Source organism: Leptopilina boulardi, unplaced genomic scaffold (genome assembly GCF_019393585.1).
Source record: "Leptopilina boulardi isolate dan_hultmark-lab unplaced genomic scaffold, ZJU_Lbou_2.1 LbouV2_258, whole genome shotgun sequence".
NCBI lineage: Eukaryota > Metazoa > Arthropoda > Insecta > Hymenoptera > Figitidae > Leptopilina > Leptopilina boulardi.
In genome coordinates this window covers 396,640-419,867 of record NW_026137816.1, presented here as the reverse complement: position 1 = coordinate 419,867, position 23,228 = coordinate 396,640, and the positions used below count along the sequence as shown (strand labels likewise).

The 23,228-nt window shown below is 31.4% G+C and overlaps 1 protein-coding gene across 6 annotated transcripts in view; it reads left to right on the top strand.

Moving 5' to 3' along the window:
* Positions 1 to 23,228, top strand: part of LOC127280923 (homeotic protein antennapedia-like) — a 364,206-nt gene that overhangs the window by 40,515 nt on the left and 300,463 nt on the right. For 4 of the 6 annotated variants that reach the window (XR_007842895.1, XR_007842896.1, XR_007842894.1 and 1 more), the window contains exon 2: positions 9,765 to 9,806. The exons of the other annotated variants lie outside the window; for them this stretch is intronic. Coding sequence is in view for 1 of the 4 variants with exons in the window: in XM_051304333.1 (XP_051160290.1) it covers positions 9,765 to 9,806 (42 nt within the window). In the remaining 3 variants the exon portion in view is untranslated. The remainder of the gene's footprint in view (positions 1 to 9,764; positions 9,807 to 23,228) is intronic. 6 annotated transcript variants of the gene reach the window in all.

Below are 23,228 nucleotides of genomic sequence, written 5' to 3'. Positions count from 1 at the left end.
CATAACCTGACATTTGATCCGGGTCCGGTTCATTTTGAGTAACTTGAAGTTAGTTGTTGTTCATTATGATACCGAATTCAAAATGAACTGCAACAAAAATGAACTCAGTTTTTTTTACTTTACTAAATCTGGAACTAAATTTTGTTTTGTATAAATCTGTATTGTAATAATTACAACCAAACAAAATTTGTCCTGTTTAGTAAGTAGAAATAATTTTTTGCCCTGCAGCTATATTATAATTGGGAATTATTTGAATTGTTTTTGAATTATATTTTGTTGATACTGTTTAGAAAACATCTGTATATGGCTAAAAAAATCCAACTGTATAACAAAACAAATAAAAATTTCTTTTCTGTATGTGATACACGACAGATTGTCATGGGAATATCAAAATACACCTGATTTCTTTTGAGTGCGCATATTCGAGTTGGTAAAATAAATATATCTTTGAAAAGTTTGAAAAAACTCGAGTGAGAATGGCTTAGATATTGTATATATATATATATATATATATATATATGAAAAAGTCGTACACAAAGTTACTATGGTTTGAATTTTTGCGATGCACACAGGAACGTCGTCTGGGCAACGGGAGCATAAATGCACTGGGGTAAAAAGAAAAATAAGCACTCTCTCTCTCTCTCTCTCTTTCTTTCTCTCGGCGGGACCAAGTTTTCTCCGAAGCGCACACAATGTTTTATTTCCCGGTCCGCGGGCGGTGGAAGAGTTAAAGCTCACATCTACCCCTATATACTGCCTAGGCAAAGATATACCCAAGTAAGTGCCTTTGGTGGACTGGTATGGAAGTGTATAAAAAGGACCGCGCCCACCGCAAAAGTCCACCTCTTTTTCTATATAAGAAAGGGTTTTGTAAAAGTTGGGGATGTCGCGCGCTAGAGATATTTACGCGTCATCGTAAATTTTACACCCCCCCCTCCCCCTTTCTCTTCTTCCTGCCCTCAAGTTTCTTGCAATCTTCGCGAATATACCTTTTTGATATTCTGCAGATCGTTCGCGAGGAGTAATATATATATTTGTTTCCAGTTTCTTATTATACTAAAATTAAATTCATTTGATTAAAATTAATTAACGTTGTATGTAATTTAATTTTTTAATTTGTTAATTAACTATTTTTAGTTTGTAATTTTTAATTATTTGGTTTTAAAATTTATTTGATAAATATTTAATAATAAAATAACCTATTATTTGAATTAAAATAAATTTTCTTCAAAATTTTATTTATATTACATTCATTATAGGGATTTATTTTATTTTTAACATGATTTACAATTTATTTCCCTTAAAAAATTTGTCACGGTATCTCATGAAAAAAGAGGATTTTAAAAATAGAAGAGAATTGCCGAGCCATATATATATATATACATATTGGAACAGTAAAAAAAAAAGGAAAGCGTCAAAAAAGGAAAATTAGGGAAAGATTCCCTGCTGCTGACAAAATAGTATTTCTCAGAAATGAGATTTTTACCTCCGGATGTAGTGTCATGTTTTTTTCGTTTCAGGGAATTTTTTTTTTTTTTAAATATAGTATGCCTCTCGATTTTGATAAAAGAATACTCAATATTTATAATTATAAAAGAGAATATAAAAAAAGAAATTATAAAGAGGTTTTATAAAAGTTTGAATTTTTTTGTGCTTCCTTCTCTTTAGTTTCTATGTTAATGAAATGTTTTTGTTACTTTAAATTCTTTCATATGTATGTTTATAATGTGACTTAATGCTTTAACATTTCTATGTAAAATGTGTTGCGTAAATACGAGAAGCCAAAAACGTGACTATGAGGCAAACAATGGAGCACGTGCAGCATAGTTATTTTTTCTCATTCATAAAAAGCTAAATATGCCTTTGACCCAGAAATGAAATTATAATTAGGTCCTATACACTTGTCCATTTTCTGCTTTTTCGAACCATAGAAATTGGTTTTTTTTTTTTTTTGTATTATTTTGACACCAAAAATTTGTATCAATTATTGTATAGATTAAAATACAAAATATTATACTATTCGGTAGAAATGAAAATAAATTTTATTTTTAAAATTAAAAAAAAAACGGTTTTTTTTTTGAAGATTGATACCCATTTTTGGTAATAATTTGATACGCATTTTAGTATCAATTTAATATACCTTTAAAAGTTAATTCAAAATTGCAGAATCATCAAATATGCTATTTAATTAACAAAAGAAAAGTTTTAAATAGAAAAAATTTACATCACACGTGCATATTAAAATTCATGCAGATTTTTCTTTTTTTTTTTTTTTGTTAAAAATGTAGTTGTAATTTCCAGGGACAGTATAAATAAATAAAAAGATGCAGGAATGGAAGGAAAAAGCATTCCTTTTATCTCGAGAAAGTAATCCCTCTAAATTAACATTAGTTAAGTCCCTGGAGCATAAATTCATTCCCTTAATTCACTCCTTCTTTCTTTCTATCTCTCTCTTTCTCTCTCTATGGAAAGAAGGTTTAAGATCTGTTCCCGTTTAAAGTTAATACGAATTTATTTTGCTTCTATCTAAAAAATATAAGGTATATGATATATAAGAGGGGAAAATAAGTGGAGGGTGCTCGAAGGAATGTATACATATCTAAAAGAAGAATAGTGACGGGGGGGAGGGACAAGTAAGAAATGGAGGGTCCTAAGAATTTGGGGTACGATTTCGAACCCTACTTGTGAAGGGGTAGGAAGCAATTATAACACTAAATTAAGGGCGAGGAAAATTTGGTAATTAGAGGGATTCAAAAGGGATAAAGTGTATCAGGAGTTTTTCCTCTATCTCACTCTACATATAAATAAATTTTCTTTTAACGCGCTCTAGCCAGAAAAGAAATAGGAAAAACTTCTTTGCTTCTTCGTTGTGTGGTGAAATTACTTCTTTTCTTTGTGTTTTGTAAAAAAAAAAAAAAAAAAAACAGATAGGCGCCTCTATCTAAAACTTTCTCGCGCACTATTTTCTTCTTTGTCAGATAATGCTTATTTATTTTGCATAATATATATCCAGACTTACTAATCCTTTTTTTTGTATATAATCCATAAAAATTAATACTAGGTATGAGAAAACGAAAAAACATTTATTTCAACAATTTTTTTTTTTTCCCCCAAACAAGTGAAACACTTATGATTTCATGAAACTTTTCAGTAAAATGTCTCCGGGGAAATTTTCAATGTAATTTTCTGTTGAGAGAAATCATTTGCAAAAAAAGGCTGTGGGAAAAATTCTGATTAACCTTTCTTTATATTCTCGTCAGTAGCCTCCAGAGGAAGGGTGACATGAAATTTAAAAAAAAACTAATTACACGAAAAAGAAATTTTCATTTACAAAGATTTTGTTTTTTTGAAATAAGCAAATTTTAAATGTACAAATTAGATTCTTAAAATATTTTTTTCTCTATCCAGTGGGAAATTATTAATAGTAACCATTGGGCCATTATATAGGACCAATATTGGACCAATGCTGCCAATATTGGGCCACTCTTTTGCCAATGGTAAATTTCCCAACTGCGATTTGTTGACATTTTTTTTCTTAACAATTATATTATATTACGAAAAGAACACTGAGCTTACAAATGAGTCGCGTAACTCAATATTTGAAAATCATCAAAAAGTGTGCATCGTAGATGGCGCCACATTCTATGTCTATTATTTTAGACTGCAACAAAAATAAGTTCAATTTTTTTGCTATGATAAAAAACTATAAATTATTATTATTCAATATTGTAACAGTAAACTGTATACAATGAAACAATGTCAGCAGGTACAGAATTTAGAGGAAGATGTGTGGTTATTCAAGTTTACGCGCTGACGCTTCATTGTCCGTCACTGTAGGCGCCATGATCCTCAACACCTTTCCACCCTCAAAAGTCCGCACCAACCCACTCTGGAATATATATATATATATATATATATATCGTTGCGTTGAACTACCAATAGCATAAACACAAACACTGTCGCAGAGAATCGAATGATGGGTTGAAAGAGAGAGAGAGAGAGAGAGAGAGAGAGAGAGAGAGAGAGAGAGAGAGAGAGAGAGAGAGAGGGGGGGGGAAGGGAAATGTTGGGTCAGGCCGCGTGCGAGAGCATTGCGATCCGTCAGAGCGGGTAAACCGAAAGCATAAATTTAATAGGTTTCACTCCCCCTCCTTCCCTTCTTGAAGCTTTATGGCGCCACCGAATTTCCCATTAAATAAACAAGCGCCATGTTCATTACGGGGTTGGTCCCGATCGAGCGCTCTTTGTGTATACCTATGCACTACATGTATATATATATATATATATATATGTGAGAGAGTGAGAGGAGTTGCGTCTAGGGCTTAGACCGCGAACTGCGGTCTCAACGTGCATACACATACGTGCGTAAATTTTGCCTCGAGCTTTGTGAGCGCTTTCCAAATTAAACACTCGAGAATGTCACGACCCACGGGGTTCAATGAGAGAGAAGGTCCGCAGTGTATATGAAGTGAAACTGCATAGTGTGGTATAGTTTTCGTTTATTTTGAGTCCAAGGGAAATTGCCTCTTAGTTACAATACAGTAAAACCTCAGTAAGATATATTTAAAGGGAGAATAGTGTTTTTTGAAGCAAATTGATTTTGGTTTGTTGTATATTTTTGTAGAAAACTTTTAGCATTGGGCAGAGTTGTCACTTGTCTTCGTTAGAAAAGGCGCACTTTACTGGAGAGTTGTCACTTGTATTTGTTGGAAAAGACTCTTCTGAAAAGTTGTCAGTTGTCTTAGTTGGAAAAGTCTCTTTTATGGAGAGTTGTCACTTGTCTTTGTTGGAAAAGACTCTTCTGAAGAGTTGTCAGTTGTCTTAGAAAAGTCTCTTCTATGGAGAGTTGTCACTTGTCTTTGTTAGGAAATACTTTTTTTTATTGAAAGTCATCGCTTGTTCTATTATTCCAGTTATGTTTGTGCAGTTATTACATGTCTGCGTCAGAAAAGCATTTTTCATGAAAAAGTATAACTTATATTAATTTCTCTGTCATAATTGTAGTTATTTTTGAGCAGAGTTGTCAGTTGTCTTTTTCGGAAAAATTTCTTTTAGATTTATCATTCGCTGTACTATTTTACACTTATTTTTATTCAGTTATCGCTTCTTTTTTATAGTTATTTATTTCTTCTACAATCATTTTTTACTGTACAGCTATTGTTTTGCAGAGTTGTCAATTGTCTTCGCCAGAAAAGACTCTTTTTTGGAGAGTTGTCACTTGTCTTTGTTAGAAAATACTTTTTTTTTTATTGAAAGTTATCGCTTGTTCTATTATTCCAGTTATGTTTGTGCGTCTGCGTCAGAAAAGCATTTTTCATGAAAAAGTATAACTTATATTAATTTCTGTCATAACTAGTTATTTTTGAGCAGAGTTGTCAGTTGTCTTATTCGGAAAAATTTCTTTTAGATTTATCATTCGCTGTACTATTTTACACTTATTTTTATTCAGTTATCGCTTCTTTTTTATAGTTATTTATTTCTTCTACAATCATTTTTTACAGTACAGCTATTTTTTTGCAGAGTCTTCGCCAGAAAAGACTCTTTTTTTTGAGAGTTGTCATTTGTCTTTGTTAGAAAACCATATCTTTCATAGACAAAGTCATACGACTACAAAAAAAAATTTATTTTCTGTTTGTTGTCAGTCATCATACAAAATGTATACTTTATACTCCAGACTAAAAACACTTTTTAATTATAATAACCTATTCTCGAGTCTTTGAAACATTACAAGAAAGTATATTTTTTAACGTTTTTTTTTCTCGCTCTACAGTTATAGATGTTGGAATGTGCGATGTGTGCATACTGATAGGACAAACATTGTATAGGTTGGTACATGCGCGGATCTCACGGCCGCGGGCCGCCAAATGATGCAGAACACCGGTGGGAATTGGTTTGAAATTGTGTGGGTGAGATTCGATATATAACTAACCAAGCTGATCTACGACCTGTTTAGTAGTTCTATATCAGCAGCCTTCCATGCACTATATGGTCAAATATACGCGCAAGTCACCCTCGGCAACGATATCGCATAGAGGATACTTATATATATATATATTACAAAATGTACAATGATTCTAGGTTTATATTTTCTTCAGATAAAAAAAAAAATATCTATATTTTTAGAAAACCTTCTTTATATTTTTCAGAAAAATTTCTTTATTAAAAAAAAAAAAGATTTTATGAATTTTTTGAAAAAGATTACGCGCGCATCTTTATACGAATTTTTGTGCTCGTAAAAAAAGCATGAATGTTTGAAAATTTCATTTACTCCCTTTGCACTTTGCATAATGATGCGTTACGAGGTACGATTATTCATTCGCTTCGTCGCATTAGCATTAGGGCAAATAGGCAGGATCCACTTGCGAATACAAGTGCTTCTGGCAGTCGCGAAAACACTGTATTGTTAAAAATTTCATCACTCATTTTTTTTTCCCCATCTTTACTGTATACTTTTACAAAAAATATCGTATAACAAATTTTTTAAATTAATAATCTTAAAAATCTCTAACTGCCTTAAAATTACATCGATACCTTAATTTATGAAATTAAAATATTTGTAAAAAATTATTATCTTAGACAATATAATAGTCATTTTAGAAATGCATAATTTTCTCTGAAATTAAATCCTGGACCCTCCATTTTTCGTATATATGAAACTTATGACTTTAACAAACCACAGAACATTTCTCCCCTATATATATAGTGAAAAAAAAAAAAAATCAGCCCTCGCGACACAAGTTCCCTGTCCGGAAGCGTTTGTGCGACCAGGATGCAATTAAGTCACAAATCGGCATTCAAGGGGGGAGGGGGGGGGAGAAAGGGGGACGAATACGTTCGACAGGCGTGCGACAGGCAAACCTTTTATAACAAATTGCTAATTCGCGAGAAAGCGTTTATTGGTTTCCGACTAACGTCGCGGAAAATCTGCAGACCGATGACTTACGACATAACATTGGCAGTGACTGGTTATTAGATTATTGGTCGTATCGACAGCTCATGCGTTGTTACCGATATAACACCTTCTCTCTCTCTCTCTCTCTCTCTCTCTCTCTCTCTCTCTCTCTCAAGGGGTGAAATGGGCTAAAGCTTCCCTGGGTACGCACTACAAGCTACAAATAGATGTCCAGTGTCGAGAGTGAGAGAGAGAGAGAGAGAGAGAGAGAGAGGGGGGGGGGTAGAGAAGAGTATGAGGGAGGCAAAATGGGAAGAGCGTGATAACGATAACGTACGATCGGCATTAGCTGGCGGCTTGCTGCAGCTGATGGATGCGCTAATTATCAGCAAGCAGGAGTTACAGTGTTCCCAGTCCGCGTCCATATTCACGTTACCTATGTATTTCCGATAAAAGGGATAGTTCTATAACCCGAAAATCGAACCTTGGATTATCGATTTACTCATATCGAAATCGGAAGATAACTTTGACCCTATATATATAATTCTATAATATAAACATATAAATATAAGAATTAAAGAAAGAATTTAATAATATAGATATTTTCTCATCGATTACAATAAACCTTTATCGGTACAAGATTTTTACTCTCTAAATCTGAATAAGTGAAATTTCACTTAAAATGTGTCAAAAGTCTTCCACGTAGAAAAATAAGTGTATATGCACTTTTAAATAAGTGGTTTTCACTCAAAAATAAGTGAAGTTTCACTTATTTTTAAGTGCATATACACTTATTTTTCTACGTGGAAGACTTTTGACACATTTTAAGTGAAATTTCACTTATTCAGATTTAGAGAGTATGTACTGAGAAAATTGTCAATTGTTTTCTTATTTAAATTGCAGAAATAGATCACAATTTTTTTTTCGCGTCGTTTTATGGTTCGAGTGGTCGATAGTAGATGGCGTTCTCTTTCTCTTTCACAGCCGAGTTTGAATTTGAATTTGAATTAGTGAGAATTAGTTCGTGAATTTAGTGAAATTTTTTACTAACTTAAGACTAATTTTAAAACTAATTTTAAAACTAAACTAAAATCTAATTTAAAAACTAAACTAAAAACTAATTTAAAAACTAAACTTAAAATACAGAAAAAAATTGTCACCTGGAACTACAATAAATTTCCCTGGAACAGCGATATGTTTCACTAAAACAGCCGAGAAAACAGCTCAAATTTTTGCCATTGTAGAGAAAGATTTCAAATTTTTTTCCGTGAACTAATTTTAAAACTAAACTAAATTTAAAGAATAGCCTTGTAAATATACTAAAAAAACAAGTATCTATTTATTTCAAAAAAAAAAAAAATTTTTTTTTATTGGTATATGATTTTGAGACTACAGTTCACGATTTTCCTGAAATGAATCGCCATGACCATTAGCTTTGTGCCAAACCTCTACACGGACGTAAATCCATAGCGTGGCAAAAGTTTAGCTCACTGTGTATACATATATATATATAACCTCTAGGGAGTTTAGTAGCATACAAATACAAAAAGGGGATGAGAAGAGGATAGAGGGAGGGAGGGAGAGAGAAAGAGAGATTAAACCTGAATCGTACATTTTACATCGAAACCGTGATTCGATATTCCCTTTTTGTAAATATGAACTGCCCAGAATCATTTTATCTTACATTTGATTCACTATATATATGACTAGAATATGTAATTTGATTTTACAAAATAAACTCAAATTTTTTTTTAAACATAGAACGTAAAAAAAATATTTCATTTATTTGCAATCTATTTTTTATTATTATTATTATTATTATTATTATTATTATTATTATTTATAAGTATTATTATTATTATTAGTAGTATTATTATTAGTAGTAGTAGTAGTATTATTATAATTATCATTGGAATTATTATTATTATTTTTATTAGTATTAATATATTAGTATTAATATAATGTGATGCTCCACGAAAAAAGGGACCTTAGAGGCAAAAAATTTTAGGTTATGTTTGTGATTTTTGAATTGAAAATTCGCAAATAGGGTCAACTCGTAGTACAAAACACTGATATTTATATCTTTATTAGATCAAATATATTTAATAAAAACTGATTTTGATTTAAAATTATTGAAAATTAACGTTCAATTAAGCTAAAACTATCACTGAACATAACCTCAAAATTTTTACCTTTAAGGTCCCCTCGTCGAATGGCACATATATTAGTATTAATAAATTAGTATTAGTATACTAATATTAGTATATTAATATTGGTATATTATAATATTAGTATATTAGTATTAATTAGTATATTGGTATTAGTATATTAGTATCACAGAAAAAACGCTGGGTAAATTTTGTTGCGGGTAATTTTAACCAATGCTAATTCACATAGACGGTGGCGCCCTCAACTAGGATAAAATTTGTTGCAGTTAATTTTTATACCGATTTTGGGGTAAAAATTCTACTTTTTTTTCGTGTGATATTAGTATATTAGTAATAGTATTATTATTATTTTCACTATTTTGATACTATTTATTTTACTATTATTTTTACTATTACTTATTACTATTACTTTTACTAATATTTTTACTATCATTATTATTATTTTTTTTGATTTTCAAAACTATTTTCAACTAAAATTAGAAAATATAACAGATATTCTGTGATTATATAAAATTTGTTTGTTACAATTTACAAAACTTGTATGCCTTAGATTTTTTTTTTGTTTTGTTTTACCCCTCCCCCCTCTCTCTCTCTCGAGAATTAAATTTTTTGCAAAACTATATATATATATTGCTGCCGCGCAATTACTCTCAATAAAAAGCATATAAAATCCTAAAATACCGTTTTATGTTTTTTTTTTACAGGTAAGGAAGATATTGCTAAGCCACATTGGACATGGTTGCAAGGTGAGTAGTGCTTTATCGCAAAATAAACCTTGAAAATATCTCTTTGTCGAACTCCGCGTAATCCGTTGACGGGGGGTGATTCTAGCGCGCGCGCGTTCACACACGATATCGGCAAAATCGTTTAATATAAGTTTTAATCCTCTGACCCCGGGAGTTGAATATACTAAAATTTATAGGGTCGTGCCTCTTCCGCGTTTGGACATTTGCGCAGATGGTCCATACGGGAAATCCATCTCAACTACTCTTTTTCTTCTTCTTCTACTTCTTCTATTTCTTCTATTTTGCCGGCTGTTTCCAAAAGTCTTTTTCCCTTCCTTCACAAAAAAAGTCGGATTTCTTCTTCAAAAGGGAAGTTTTAAGAATAAAAACTTGAATTTTTCATGTGTTTTTGAAAGTGGGGGGGGGGAGAAAAAGGCATCATCGAACAGCTGTGTTCGTGGGGGTGAAAGTTTTTTTTTAAAAAAAAAAGAAAAGGGCGAAACTATATGGCAGGATGATACCTTCGGGGGTGATCGATAAATATTGGCTCTCGGGGGTGAAATTGGGGTGGGTGGGTGGAGAGAGGACAGTCGTGCTGCGGTTGCCGCCCCCTTTCGTATATGCCACCACGACGTATGGTAGATATAACCACTTGGTACAGGCAATAGAGAATCGCTCACCAACTGTAATTCCCTACGACTTCTGATCGATACTCCTCTACTTTTGGCCATGATCTAAAAATGGAGGGTGACACTAAATTTATGAGGGACCAGTGCCACACCATGTGCATATCATCCCCCTCTCATTTTTATATATATATTCTTTCTCTAAAAATTGGAAATAAAAATTCTGATTTACACGAAAATATATAATTTTTAAATTATTTTAATTCAAGTCTAAAAATTGGAAATAAAAATTTTGATTTACACAAAAATTTATAATTTTTAAATTATTTTAATTCAAGTCAGATTATGTTTTTGATTTTTAAATCAACAATTATAATTTTATTGAATTTAGTTTTGGAATAATGAATTTCCATTTTGAAATTTGATAATATTGGGCGGAAATTCCTTGCAGCTTATTGGTTATTGTATTGCGCGTCGTTTTTAAGTTCGAATTATCGATAGCAGATGGCGTTGCGTCTTTCTCACAGTCGAGTTACTGTTTGAAATTATATATATAGTCTTTCACAATATTTTTCTTAAAACGTTGTTTTTTTTTTTTTGCATTGATTTATATATAATGCAAATAAAATTTATTTAAATAAAGAAAAATATTTGTCTCAGATCTTAATAATTTTTTTGTTTCACTCTCTAAATCTGAATTAGTAAAAAAGTTTACTAATTTGAATTAGTGACTCACTTTTTGCTTCTGAATTAGTACTAATTATTAGTAACTTTTACTAACAATTAGTAAAATTTAACTAATTCTAAAGCAAAAAGTGAGTCACTAATTTAAATTAGTAAACATTTTTACTAATTCAGATTTAGAGAGCAAAGTAACATTTTTTTTCGGCCTAAATAAAATTATTTAAATCAAATAAAAATTTATTTCAAACTTAATTTCTTTATAAAAATACTAAAAAAAAAAAAAGTTGAAAAATAAATTTCAGTATTCAGGTGACTTTTGTCACGGGAGAATTTTTTTACATACCATACTTTTTTCGAAAAAAAAAAAATTTGTAACCTCTTCATCCTCTCATAGTGTAAATAGAAATTCGTTTCGAAGGAATGAGAGAGAAATGGATTCGGTTAGAATTTGGATGAGGTAAGCGGCTCGAGGAAGCTGGATGCTTCTCGAGGCGTGAAATGGCTGCGTTAACCACTTGCACACCCTCTCACGAGGAAAAGGGCGGACATTTTCTATGGCCCCCTGGCACGAGAAGAGAGACCCGGGCGTTCAGAATGTTTGGAGGCAGCGTAATATCGTCCTCGAAACCCCCCTCTCTCTCTCTCTCCTTTTTCATTCTCTCTTCCTCTCTCTCTCTCTCTTTTCTCTTTTTCGTGTATGTGTGTGTGTGTGTCTCTCTCGCAAAGATCTCAGAGAGGTAAGATAAAAGTTATGCGCTCTGCTATGCGCGAGGGAGTCGTACATCAGTCGTTTGGACGTTTGCGGGGTGGGGGGGGGGTTGAGCGAACAACCCCCTTTCATCCCCTCGAGTTTCATCCCGAAAACCCGGGCCTCTATATTCGTATCTCGCTATCTTGGAGCCCCAGCCACGTCGTCCGCACTCGGCTCGTCTCTAGATCGTAAATATATTTCTCGATATATCATTGAAGTACCTTACATAGAAAATGCCAAAGTAAGCACACACAAGACTCTGCTACTGCTGCTTGTGCACTACGTAAGGATATATACTTTATAAGTGTACACACAATATTGGGCGTGGTGCATTTCATCAAAATTAAATATATATTTATTGGTGTTTTCTTTTTATTTTCCTGTTTCGAAATTAATGGCAATTTTTTCCACAATTTCACTTATTTTTCTCTTTTAAAAAGTAAATAAAATAATAAATTATTAATAAAAAAAAATAATAATAAAATGAAAATAAAAATTGGATATAAAAATAATAAATTAATACAAAAAAGTTTTTAAAAAAATAAAATAAAAATCATAAATTGGTATAAAAATAATAAATTAGTAATAAAATAAAAAATACTAAATAAAATAATAGAATCACAGAAAATTAAAAGGCATTAAAATAAGCTGCAACGCTTCTTATTTTAATGCAATTTTGCTTATTTTAATCCATTTTGGTATTAAAATAAGCAAAATTGGATTAAAATAATAAGCGTTGCAGCTTATTTTAATGCCTTTTAATTTTCTGTGATGATAATAATAAATAATATAAAAAAAATACCGAATTTTTGTTGAATGCTTTTTTTACAACTCATATATGATTTTTCTCCCTCTCATTTTGAAGGAAAATAAATTGTTTGGAAATTTTCTTTATGTTGATACATATCCCGGAAGTATTCTGTTTTTCAGGGATGAATTTTATTTTCTTTTTTTTTGTATTCTTGACGAAAAATAGGGGAAAAAACTTGGAACAATTCTTCTAAATGTTTTGCCATTAACACAAAATCCTTGAGTAGTTTTTTTTAATGTCCAAGGACTCAAGACCTTCAAGTTCATATGTCTTTTAAAAAATACACTAAAAATTTTTCAAGTCACATGCTTACTAGAGATCATTGAGTCATAATTTAACTTTTTTTGTAACCAGATGTGTCTAATGTCTCTATTTTAGATTTTTTTTTCTATTTTCTAAATTAACAAATGAAAAATTATACCAAAATTTGTAATAATTTTATTAATTTTTTTTTTTTGAAATTTATTATTAAAATAAAAAGATTTGATAAATTTTTTTTTTTTTTTGATTTTCTATAAAAATTAGAAATCTGTATCATTGCCGGTAGGACAATATCTGAATGGATCGAATGGGTTGAGCATAACCCCCCAGACGTATTATAAACGCACACATAAACATCCCCTAGCGTTATCAGTTGTCGGACGCCGGGGCGCCGGATATTGTCGCATCCTCCGTTTTGCTCTCTCCTACTCGACGAGAGAAAGAGCCACGGGAAATTTCCAATGAGAGAAACGAGGAAGAAAGTTGCATTTTCCACTGAAATATATTTCTTCTACGTGACTTTGAATTTTCTTATAATTTATACAACTATATATATATATAGTATATAAGCAATATATTCATGAAAAAATGACAAATTTAACCTAAATTCCATTTTTTATTTTTCGAAATTTCATTATTTTGAGTGCAGATGATATAAATGTGATTTTTATATTCCAGGGCAACTAAAATATTTTTAATTTCATTTTTGTTTAAAAAAGGAATTTTTAGTGGATCTGGAACATAAAAATCACCCTCTATAAATATAATATATAAAATTAGCCAAAAAAAAATAATTTTTATGACCTCTATAAAAGAATTTTTTTTTTTTTTTTTCTAACGATGCAAATTGTGTCAAAAATTTGCCTATTTATAAATATCGTACAGGTACTTCCCCACAGGTATACATTGCGAAGAAGCGGAAATAAATTAAGAAAAGATACCTCGAAACTTTTTATGAGCTCTTCCGACGGCTCTTCTTTCTCTCTCTCTCTATCTCTTGAGTTTTACGCCTTCCAACAAAAGGGAGAGGTTTTTTTTTATGGACGGTCAATTTTCAGCAGCTTTCGTTTTTAGGGCCTTCTTCTTTTTTTTTTTTTGAAAAACTCTCTCATAAAAAAACGACACAATTTCCTTCATTAGTTCTTTAGCACAAAAAATATATTCAGTGAAAGTGAGTCTAGACTATATATATATATGTATAATATAACACTGACAAAAAAACATTTCTAAGGAGAAAGTTTTGGGTCACTCGCTGCAAATATTGAGGATCTTCTTTTTTTTCGGCACTTCTTTTTTTTTATGGTTTTGTCTGTCTTTTTTGAGGGGGGGAAAAAAATCGAAAGAAGAAGACTCCTCAGTCGTTTGCTGGCAACTCGAACCGATACAAGTTTTTTTTTTTTTTTTTTTACGAAAAACGCTGCCAAAAAATGTAACGGATTTTTAAACGTGTGTGCTTAACGCGGGATAACATTTTCTTTTTTTTTGAGAAATTTTGAAATTAATTTAAGTTTTGGTCAAATTTTGAAATTGTACAAATTTTTGAAGTTCGAGATTAAATGTTGGTGAAAAAAAAATTATTTGATTCGAATAATCGGTTATTTAAGTATTATCTTTGTTTGAAATGTTTAATACATATTTGAATTGAAATTAATGTTTACTGGAGGTAAATAATTTTTATTTCAATTAAATAAACTGTATTTGAACTAATAATTTTTGTATTTGGAACAAATATTATTTTAATTGATTCAATTAATAATTATTTAATATTTGCATATTTTACAATTTTATTATTATATTATTTCTGTATAGTACTATTTTAATATTTGCATATTTTGCTATTTTAGTATTATATTATTTCTGTATTGTTCTATTTTAATATTTTACTAATTTGCTATTTTGCTATATTAATATTTTACTAATTTGCTATTTTTCTATTTTACTATTTTGCTATTTCAATATTTTACTAATTTGCTATTTTACTATTATATTATTTCTGTATTGTACTATTTTAATATTTGCATATTTTGCTATTTTAGTATTATATTATTTCTGTATTGTACTATTTTAATATTTTACTAATTTGACATTTTGCTATTTTAATATTTTACTAATTTGCTATTTTTCTATTTTACTATTTTGCTATTTTAATATTTTACTAATTTGCTATTTTACTATTATATTATTTCTGTATTGTACTATTTTAATATTTTACTAATTTGCTATTTTTCTATTTTACTATTTTGCTATTTTAATATTTTACTAATTTGCCATTTTGCTATTTAAATATTTTACTAATTTGCTATTTTTCTATTTTACTATTTTGCTATTTTAATATTTTACTAATTTACTATTTTTCTATTTTACTATTTTGCTATTTTAATATTTTACTAATTTGCTATTTTACTATTATATTATTTCTGTATTGTACTATTTTAATATTTTACTAATTTGCCATTTTGCTATTTTAATATTTTACTAATTTGCTATTTTTCTATTTTACTATTTTGCTATTTCAATATTTTACTAATTTGCTATTTTACTATTATATTATTTCTGTATTGTACTATTTTAATATTTGCATATTTTGCTATTTTAGTATTATATTATTTCTGTATTGTACTATTTTAATATTTTACTAATTTGACATTTTGCTATTTTAATATTTTACTAATTTGCTATTTTTCTATTTTACTATTTTGCTATTTTAATATTTTACTAATTTGCTATTTTACTATTATATTATTTCTGTATTGTACTATTTTAATATTTTACTAATTTGCCATTTTACTATTATATTATTTCTGTATTGTACTATTTTAATATTTTACTAATTTGCCATTTTGCTATTTTAATATTTTACTAATTTGCCATTTTGCTATTTAAATATTTTACTAATTTGCTATTTTTCTATTTTACTATTTTGCTATTTTAATATTTTACTAATTTACTATTTTTCTATTTTACTATTTTGCTATTTTAATATTTTACTAATTTGCTATTTTACTATTATATTATTTCTGTATTGTACTATTTTAATATTTTACTAATTTGCCATTTTGCTATTTTAATATTTTACTAATTTGCCATTTTGCTATTTAAATATTTTACTAATTTGCTATTTTTCTATTTTACTATTTTGCTATTTTAATATTTTACTAATTTGCTATTTTTCTATTTTACTATTTAACTATTTCTGTATTTAACTATTTCAATATTTTAATATTTTGCTATTTTAATATTTTGCTATTTTAATATTTTGCTATTTAAAAATTTTACTATTTTACTATTTTAATGTAAATAAACATTTATTTGACGTCTATCCGATTATTTGAATCAAAAACATTTCTTCAGTGTACAATTTTTTTTTTTTTTTTTGTGAAAACGGCAGAAGAATTAAAAATGCCAAAACACAAATTTCAAAATTTTTTCATTTTCTTTTTTCGTTTGTAAAATGATTCTATATGCGGTAAAAATTTTTTTTAAAATCAGTGTAATATTTGTATTATGTATTGTAAATTGTGTTTGCAACGGTTTTTTTGTATTAAAGTTTTGTTTGGTTTTTGGTCTTTTTTGAAAATTTTTTTTTGGAATCAGTTTTTATTTTTATTTGAACAATGAGAATTTTTGTCAGTGATATGGTTTTCAAATTATGTGCGCATTTACATTGCGGATTGTAAATCATCAACGGTTTTGCGGCGTAGTAGTTTTGCTCTGGTTTAAATTACTTTATTGGCCGTATCGGTCCCGCTTTTGTTAAACAAGGTAAACACCAAAGCTTTACCTGACTTAACCATACTTGTCAAAACATACCTGTTGCAAAGTTGTTGTAAACGCATACGGGATATCTTTTTTTTTTTTTTTGGCTTGCTTCGAAAATTATATACGGCTGCTGGAAAATAACGGTTATTATATATATTGTAGAATTTTAGAGATCTTTCTCTCTCGGAAGATTCATATAATTTTCGATAGATTGTTTCGTCAAAAGGAAACAAAAAAAAAAAAAAATTTTTGCCAGACCATAAAATGAAGACATCAAAATATTTATAGAGGAACATTAATCTTTTTCAAAAAAGAAAAAAATTTGCCGTTACCTGTAAAATAAATTTTTATAGGGGGTTTTTTAATTTTTGTTCTTCATTTTCAATATTTTGTTGTAATTTTTAATAAGTTATAATCAAATAGTAATTAGTAAATAAATAAAAAAATAGCAAAGTATAGTAAAAGAAAATAGTAAAATCTAGAAATGTGAATCATGGCGAAATAGAGTTGCGGTCCTTGTTGAGGTATCATTGAAAGTTATATCGAGTAAGTTGTGTGTGGCAAAACTTTGAGTAAATAGTTTAGAGCTTTCATGTACGTGGGTGTGTCGGAAGTACTTACACATGAAATCAATGTGTAGCACACGCGAAGCCCAAAATGAAAACTGCCATTTAACACGCATATTTGGGGCAATCCTTGTACTTATTTTTTTTCTTACTTTAATAGAGATTAAAAATTAATATCAAGCCTTTATTAATTTATTAGATTCATCGAATTATTTTCACAAAATTTTACATTTTAAAATTTATTAAATAGCGATTAAAATAATAATAAATTAAATAAACTAAAAAGGAAAATTTTAAATTTATCGCAAGAGAAAGTAAAACAGTGTCGATTCATTAGTTTATGCATCATCTTTGTAATTAGACTTGTCCGAAGTCAACTTTTACGAATCACCGTGAGAGAAAGAGAGAGAGAGAGAAAGAGCGTTCATTCGAGCGGCAATATTACCGTGCGAAAGATATTGCAGGGGTAAGTTGGCGTCGAAGGGGTTGAAAGAGTTAAATTGGGATGGGGTGAGGCGGGCAGCGACGGGCAAATAATCGAGTTTAATTGCAAAACCGTCGGCATGATTTAATTACACCCAGCAGCGCTGTTAGCTCTACATATACCTTTCAAATTTGCGCATAAATTTTCAATGCCACTATATAGCTTTCCAATTTCGAAGTCTCTATTTCTTTTTTTTTTTTTGTGTGTGATAAAAATTCTACTTTATGTTTGTTTGCTTCATAAAATATAATTTTATTTACAAATTATAAAATTCGTGTTTACTTCCAAAATAGAAAAAATTCTATTTTTATAATTACTTTTTGTATCTAATTATTCGCAATTGGAAAAATTAGTTTCTAATTGGAGAATAAATTAGAAAAGTGGGGGATGGAGCATTGGGATTGGCGCGCATTTACTCTCTACAATTCGCACGAGGCGCGTGATTGGTAGAGTAGGGATGCGCAACAATCGCTGCGCACATTTTTAAAAACACATCAAATATTTTCTAATTAGAAAAAGAAATGAAATATGTTTTCATTTAAGCGAGAATTTTAGTTTTTGTCAACGTTTCTGTAAAAAGAAATTCAACTCATTTGCGCGCTAGTCATTCTAACTAGGAGAGAGGTTGGCAGTCCTTATCTTTTCGTTTTTTTTTTTTTGTCTGACTCTGGTGGCATGGCTGCACGCAAAGTCACATTCGCGCGACAGAAGATTTTTCCTTTTGATATGGGGTTACACGCAAACTGTTTCCCTCTCCTCGTTTCTTTGATCGATAAAGTAAAATAGAAAAACGGTCTTGCATGTTGTTATGATTTTGTAAAAAAAAGAAATTTATTCTTTCTTCTCTTTTATTTAAAGATAAATCTTTCATTTAAGTGCGTAAATTATTTGGTAAATTTTCCCCTGCAATATTCTATACGTATATGTATATAGAATAAGGATCATTTTAGTTTCTGAATTTACGATTCATTGTCTCCAATTCCATTTCTCGATCACTATAGAATATTATTAGTATTGTAAATTTTCAAAATTTGCATATAATTGCACCTGTGAAATCTAAGTGTGCGGCTCGCTCTTTCACGGTCCATGAGAAAATATATACTCTTTGAAATTTAAACAATTTATATAATATCGCTTATATATTAAAATAGAAATCTAATTCGAATTTGTAATATATATTTCATCTAGAAATTATTTTCAAGGTGTTAATATTATGAAATAAAGATAACAATTTGATTTTATATATAGAAATAGAGAGAAACTGTGAAATTTGTTGAAGCGACAATCATCGACATTTGCACGGCGAAATTAATTTTAAACGGTTATACGAACGTGACATTCTATACAATTTTGCTTAAATATTTATATTCTCTACGCAAAATTTCAGTTCTATTTAGAAAATTTTTTTTCTTTATTGTTCCCTCTCGTATAATTAAATTGGCACATTTATTTAAAAAAATAAAAATATACTCTCTCTCTCTCTCTCGAAAAAAAAAAAGAATGCGAAATATTTCATTAATCTTCTCTTTCTGTACCGCGCGCGGAGATAAACCGCATTGTAAAAAACTAGCCGCACTTTCTTCGAAATAAAACTCTAATTAAATCCCAATTAAAATTTCAAATAAAGCCAATTCCGACTGGAATAAAGCATGCGCAATCTTAAATTCCAAAACATTCCAACAGTGTAGCCAATTTAAATCCGAGGTCAATGCCACTTTAGAAAAGCTTCAGCCAAAAGAGAAAGAGAGAGAAAGAGAAAGAAAGCTTTTTCGAATCAAAGGCTTCACGCCGCCTCATGGCGATTAGCTTCAGATATCAACTAACAATTTTCATCCTCCTTCCGCTTTTTTGGAGTATCGTAAATTTTGACGGTCCACTATTGCGCGATAAACTCGCGAGGCCGCGAACGTTTATTATATTACTTGCGTGTGAAGCTTGATATCATGTCGAGTAGTGTGTTATATATAAAGTTTCACGGTGTTGGCTTTCGAGTTGTATGTATATATGGGGTGTATACAAAAAGGGGGATAGGATTCGGGGTGTTGGGAGGTAGAGAGGGGAAGGCCAGAGGACGTTCAACGGGGTGGCGGGAGTATGGGGCAGGCGCGCCTGCACCTCATAAACTTAAACCCTAATTAACCGGCGCTACGGCTACTGTTGCGCCCTACGTGCGTATGCTTCCTGTTCGTACACACGAACGCACTTTGTCGTTTCCCTCCTCCTCCTCCCCCAATGTAACTATTTCTCTCTCACGCGTGCACCATCTTTCTCTTGTATATGTTCTTCTCTAAAATACAAATTATTTATTTTGCTTTAATAATAATTTTAATTTTTTCATGTAAAAATTGTATGAAGAACGTTGCGCGTTTTCTATGTGCAAAACTGGCGCGCATTTCCTACGCGCGAACACATTTTTTACGCGTACGAAAGTAGTAGAAGCAAAAGCCTTCTAATTGGCGCGTGTTTTCTACGCGCGTACAAAAATGATGGGGACAAAATACCTTTTAATTGGCAGGAGTGGGAACGAAAACCTCCCGATTGGCGCGCGTTTACTGTGAAAGCAGTGGGAGCGAATCCGTTTCCCACGAGTCCGAAAGTAGTGGGAGCAAAAGCCTTTTAATTGGCGCGGGTTTTCTACGCGCGTACAAAAGTAGTGAGAGCAAAAGCCTTTTAATTGGCGGTGGTGGGAACGAAAACCTTCCGATTGGCGCGCGTTTACTACGCGCGTATGAACACAAAAAATTATATAAGGCATTAAAATAATAAGCGTTGCAGCTTATTTTAATGCCTTTTAATTTTCTGTGAAAGCAGTGGGAGCGAATCCGTTTCCCACGAGTCCGAAAGTAGTGGGAGCAAAAGCCTTTTTAATTGGCGCGGGTTTCCTACGCGCGTACAAAAGTAATGAGAGCAAAAACTTTTCAATTGGCGGACTTTTTCTACGCGCGTACGAAAGTAGTGGAAACGAACGCGTTTCCTACGAGTACAAAAGTAATGGGAGCAAATAAGCCTTCCAATAAGCGCGCGTTTCCTACGCGCATACGAAAGTGGTGGGAAGCAAAAACCTTTCAATTGGCGCGAGTTTCCTACGCGTGTAGAAAACTGGTGGAAGCAAAAGCCTTCCAATTGGCGCGAGTTTCCTACGCGCGTAGGAAACTGGTGGGAGTAAAGCAGAGTCTACAATAAGCGTGTCGGACGCGCTCAAACGGCCTTCCAATTGGTGCACCTTTCCTACACGCGTACAAAAGTAGTGGAAGCGAAAGCGTTTCCTACGCGCATACGAAACTGGTGGAAGCAAAAGCCTTTTAATTGGCGCGGGTTTTCTACGCGCGTACAAAAGTAATGAGAGCAAAACCTTTCCAATTGGCGCACCTTTCCTACGCGCGTACGAAAGTAGTGGAAACGAACGCGTTTCCTACGAGTACAAAAGTAATGGAAGCAAATAAGCCTTCCAAATGGCGCGAGTTTCCTACGCGCGTAGGAAACTGGTGGGAGTAAAGCAGAGTCTACAATAAGCGTGTCGGACGCGCTCAAACGGCCTTATTGTAGACGCTGCTTAAAAGCCTTTTAATTATCACGTGTTTCCTACGCGCGTACAAAAGTAGTGAAAGCGTACACCTTCCAATTGATGCACCTTTCCTACGCGCGTACGAAAGTAGTGGAAGCGAAAGCGTTTCCTACGCGCGTACGAAACTGGTGGAAGCAAAAGCATTCACTTAACTCGTATTTCCTACGCGCGTACAAAAGTAGTAGGAAAAAATACGCGCGTTTCCTACAAGCGCAAAAAGTAGTGGAAAAAAAACGTTTTCAATTGACGCGTGTTCTGCGCGCGCAAGTGGCATGCGTACCAATCACCAATCTACTGCACCGTACGTTTAAATTAAAAATTAAATAATATAATGACGGTAATTTATTATTTTTTGTCTCCTTTTCACATTGTTTTGAATACACTCTCGTGAGTTGGTCTCTGATCCAGCGCTGTAGTTTTGGAAAATGGGTTGAAAGTAGAAACTGGGGGATTAGGAAAGTTGGCAGCAGGAAGTCAACCGGATCATGCTGAGGGGATTCAAGTCGTGGAAACTCGGGCGCGCGGGTTTGTTTTGGATAATACCATAGAGCACACTGCACTCTCTACTGTCGCTTAGCTTGATTAACGGTTAACGCGATTTTAATCTACGTATATACATATATATACCACCACCGCTTGTGCGAAAACCACACTAGACAAAATGAATGAGATTAATTTCCTACTGAAATTCATTTCAAGAACAAAATTGGCGAGAGTATAAAAATATTTTGAGGAAATTATATGTAAATACACCTACTGTATTGTTTTGAAATATTTTTTAAATATATATGAATTGGAAAAAATAAAGTATTTTTAATTTTTGTTCGATTTTTTGAGAATTTGCGCACGAATGGAAATATATATAGACGATGGTGTTCGTGATTCATGTAAATGGCAATCTCCTTTCGTTTGACAGTGACGAAATCGTTCGATACTGTCAGCCAGCCTTGTCGAAAATTTATGGCCTGCGAGGACAAAAGTTGCAAGAATTGTGGTCTCCTGTCATGGAACATCTTTCAAAGGAAAAAGTTTGTTTTTTTTTGTCGCGTCAATTCGTTTTTTTTTGTAAATATATCTCAATTAAAATCAAAATCAATGAGAAGTTTGAAAAATTTTGAAAAAATTACTTTTTATTATTACAATTATGTAATTTTTTTAATTTGACTATTTTTTTCAAATTTGATCCTTTTTTACGAAAAAAAAACAGAAAGAAAATGAAAAATTTTGCAATTGCGATGATTTTGGTAGAATCGTTTTTGATAAATGAAAAGCTTATACGAAAAGACGTTGGGGAATGAAGTCGTTGTTACAATATTTATGAGAATGCGAGTGGAACGTTTATGCGGAAAGTCCTTGGAACAAACATCAGTGGAGGAAGGAGAATGAGAATATTTATCGTACACGTTCTTTTAAACCGCAGGATCGATTCTCAGGAGGATCTTACGTGACACTCGTGTGTCCTCGCGAATCTTGGTCCCTATACATATATATATGTATGTAAAATGCAAAAAACCATTTATCTCTTAGGGACTTGGCTCTCTAAGAAACGAAAAATAAAAAAAAAAATCCTAGGACACCACTGACAGAGTTCTAGTCGTTGTCGCGCCTCTTTCTAAATTTCTTCGAAAATGCTTTTAGCGTTTTATCTCGCGCGTTCCATTAATTCATGGTTTTGGGTACGTATCTCAAACGCGCGAGGTTCGTTGATATTTATGTCCACAAAAATTCTCGCACACTATATATATATATATTCTTTATTAAGACCCATTTAAAGAGTCGATGGACCAGTGAAATCTTAAAATGATCCGTGCATCTTGTGTGCGCGTGTGATTTTATTCGACAAGAAATTTTTCGGATTTTGTTTATGTGGTTAATATAGTCGTATTGGAGATTAAAACTTGAAATTGTAAAAAAAAATTGCCTCGGGGAATTTTTT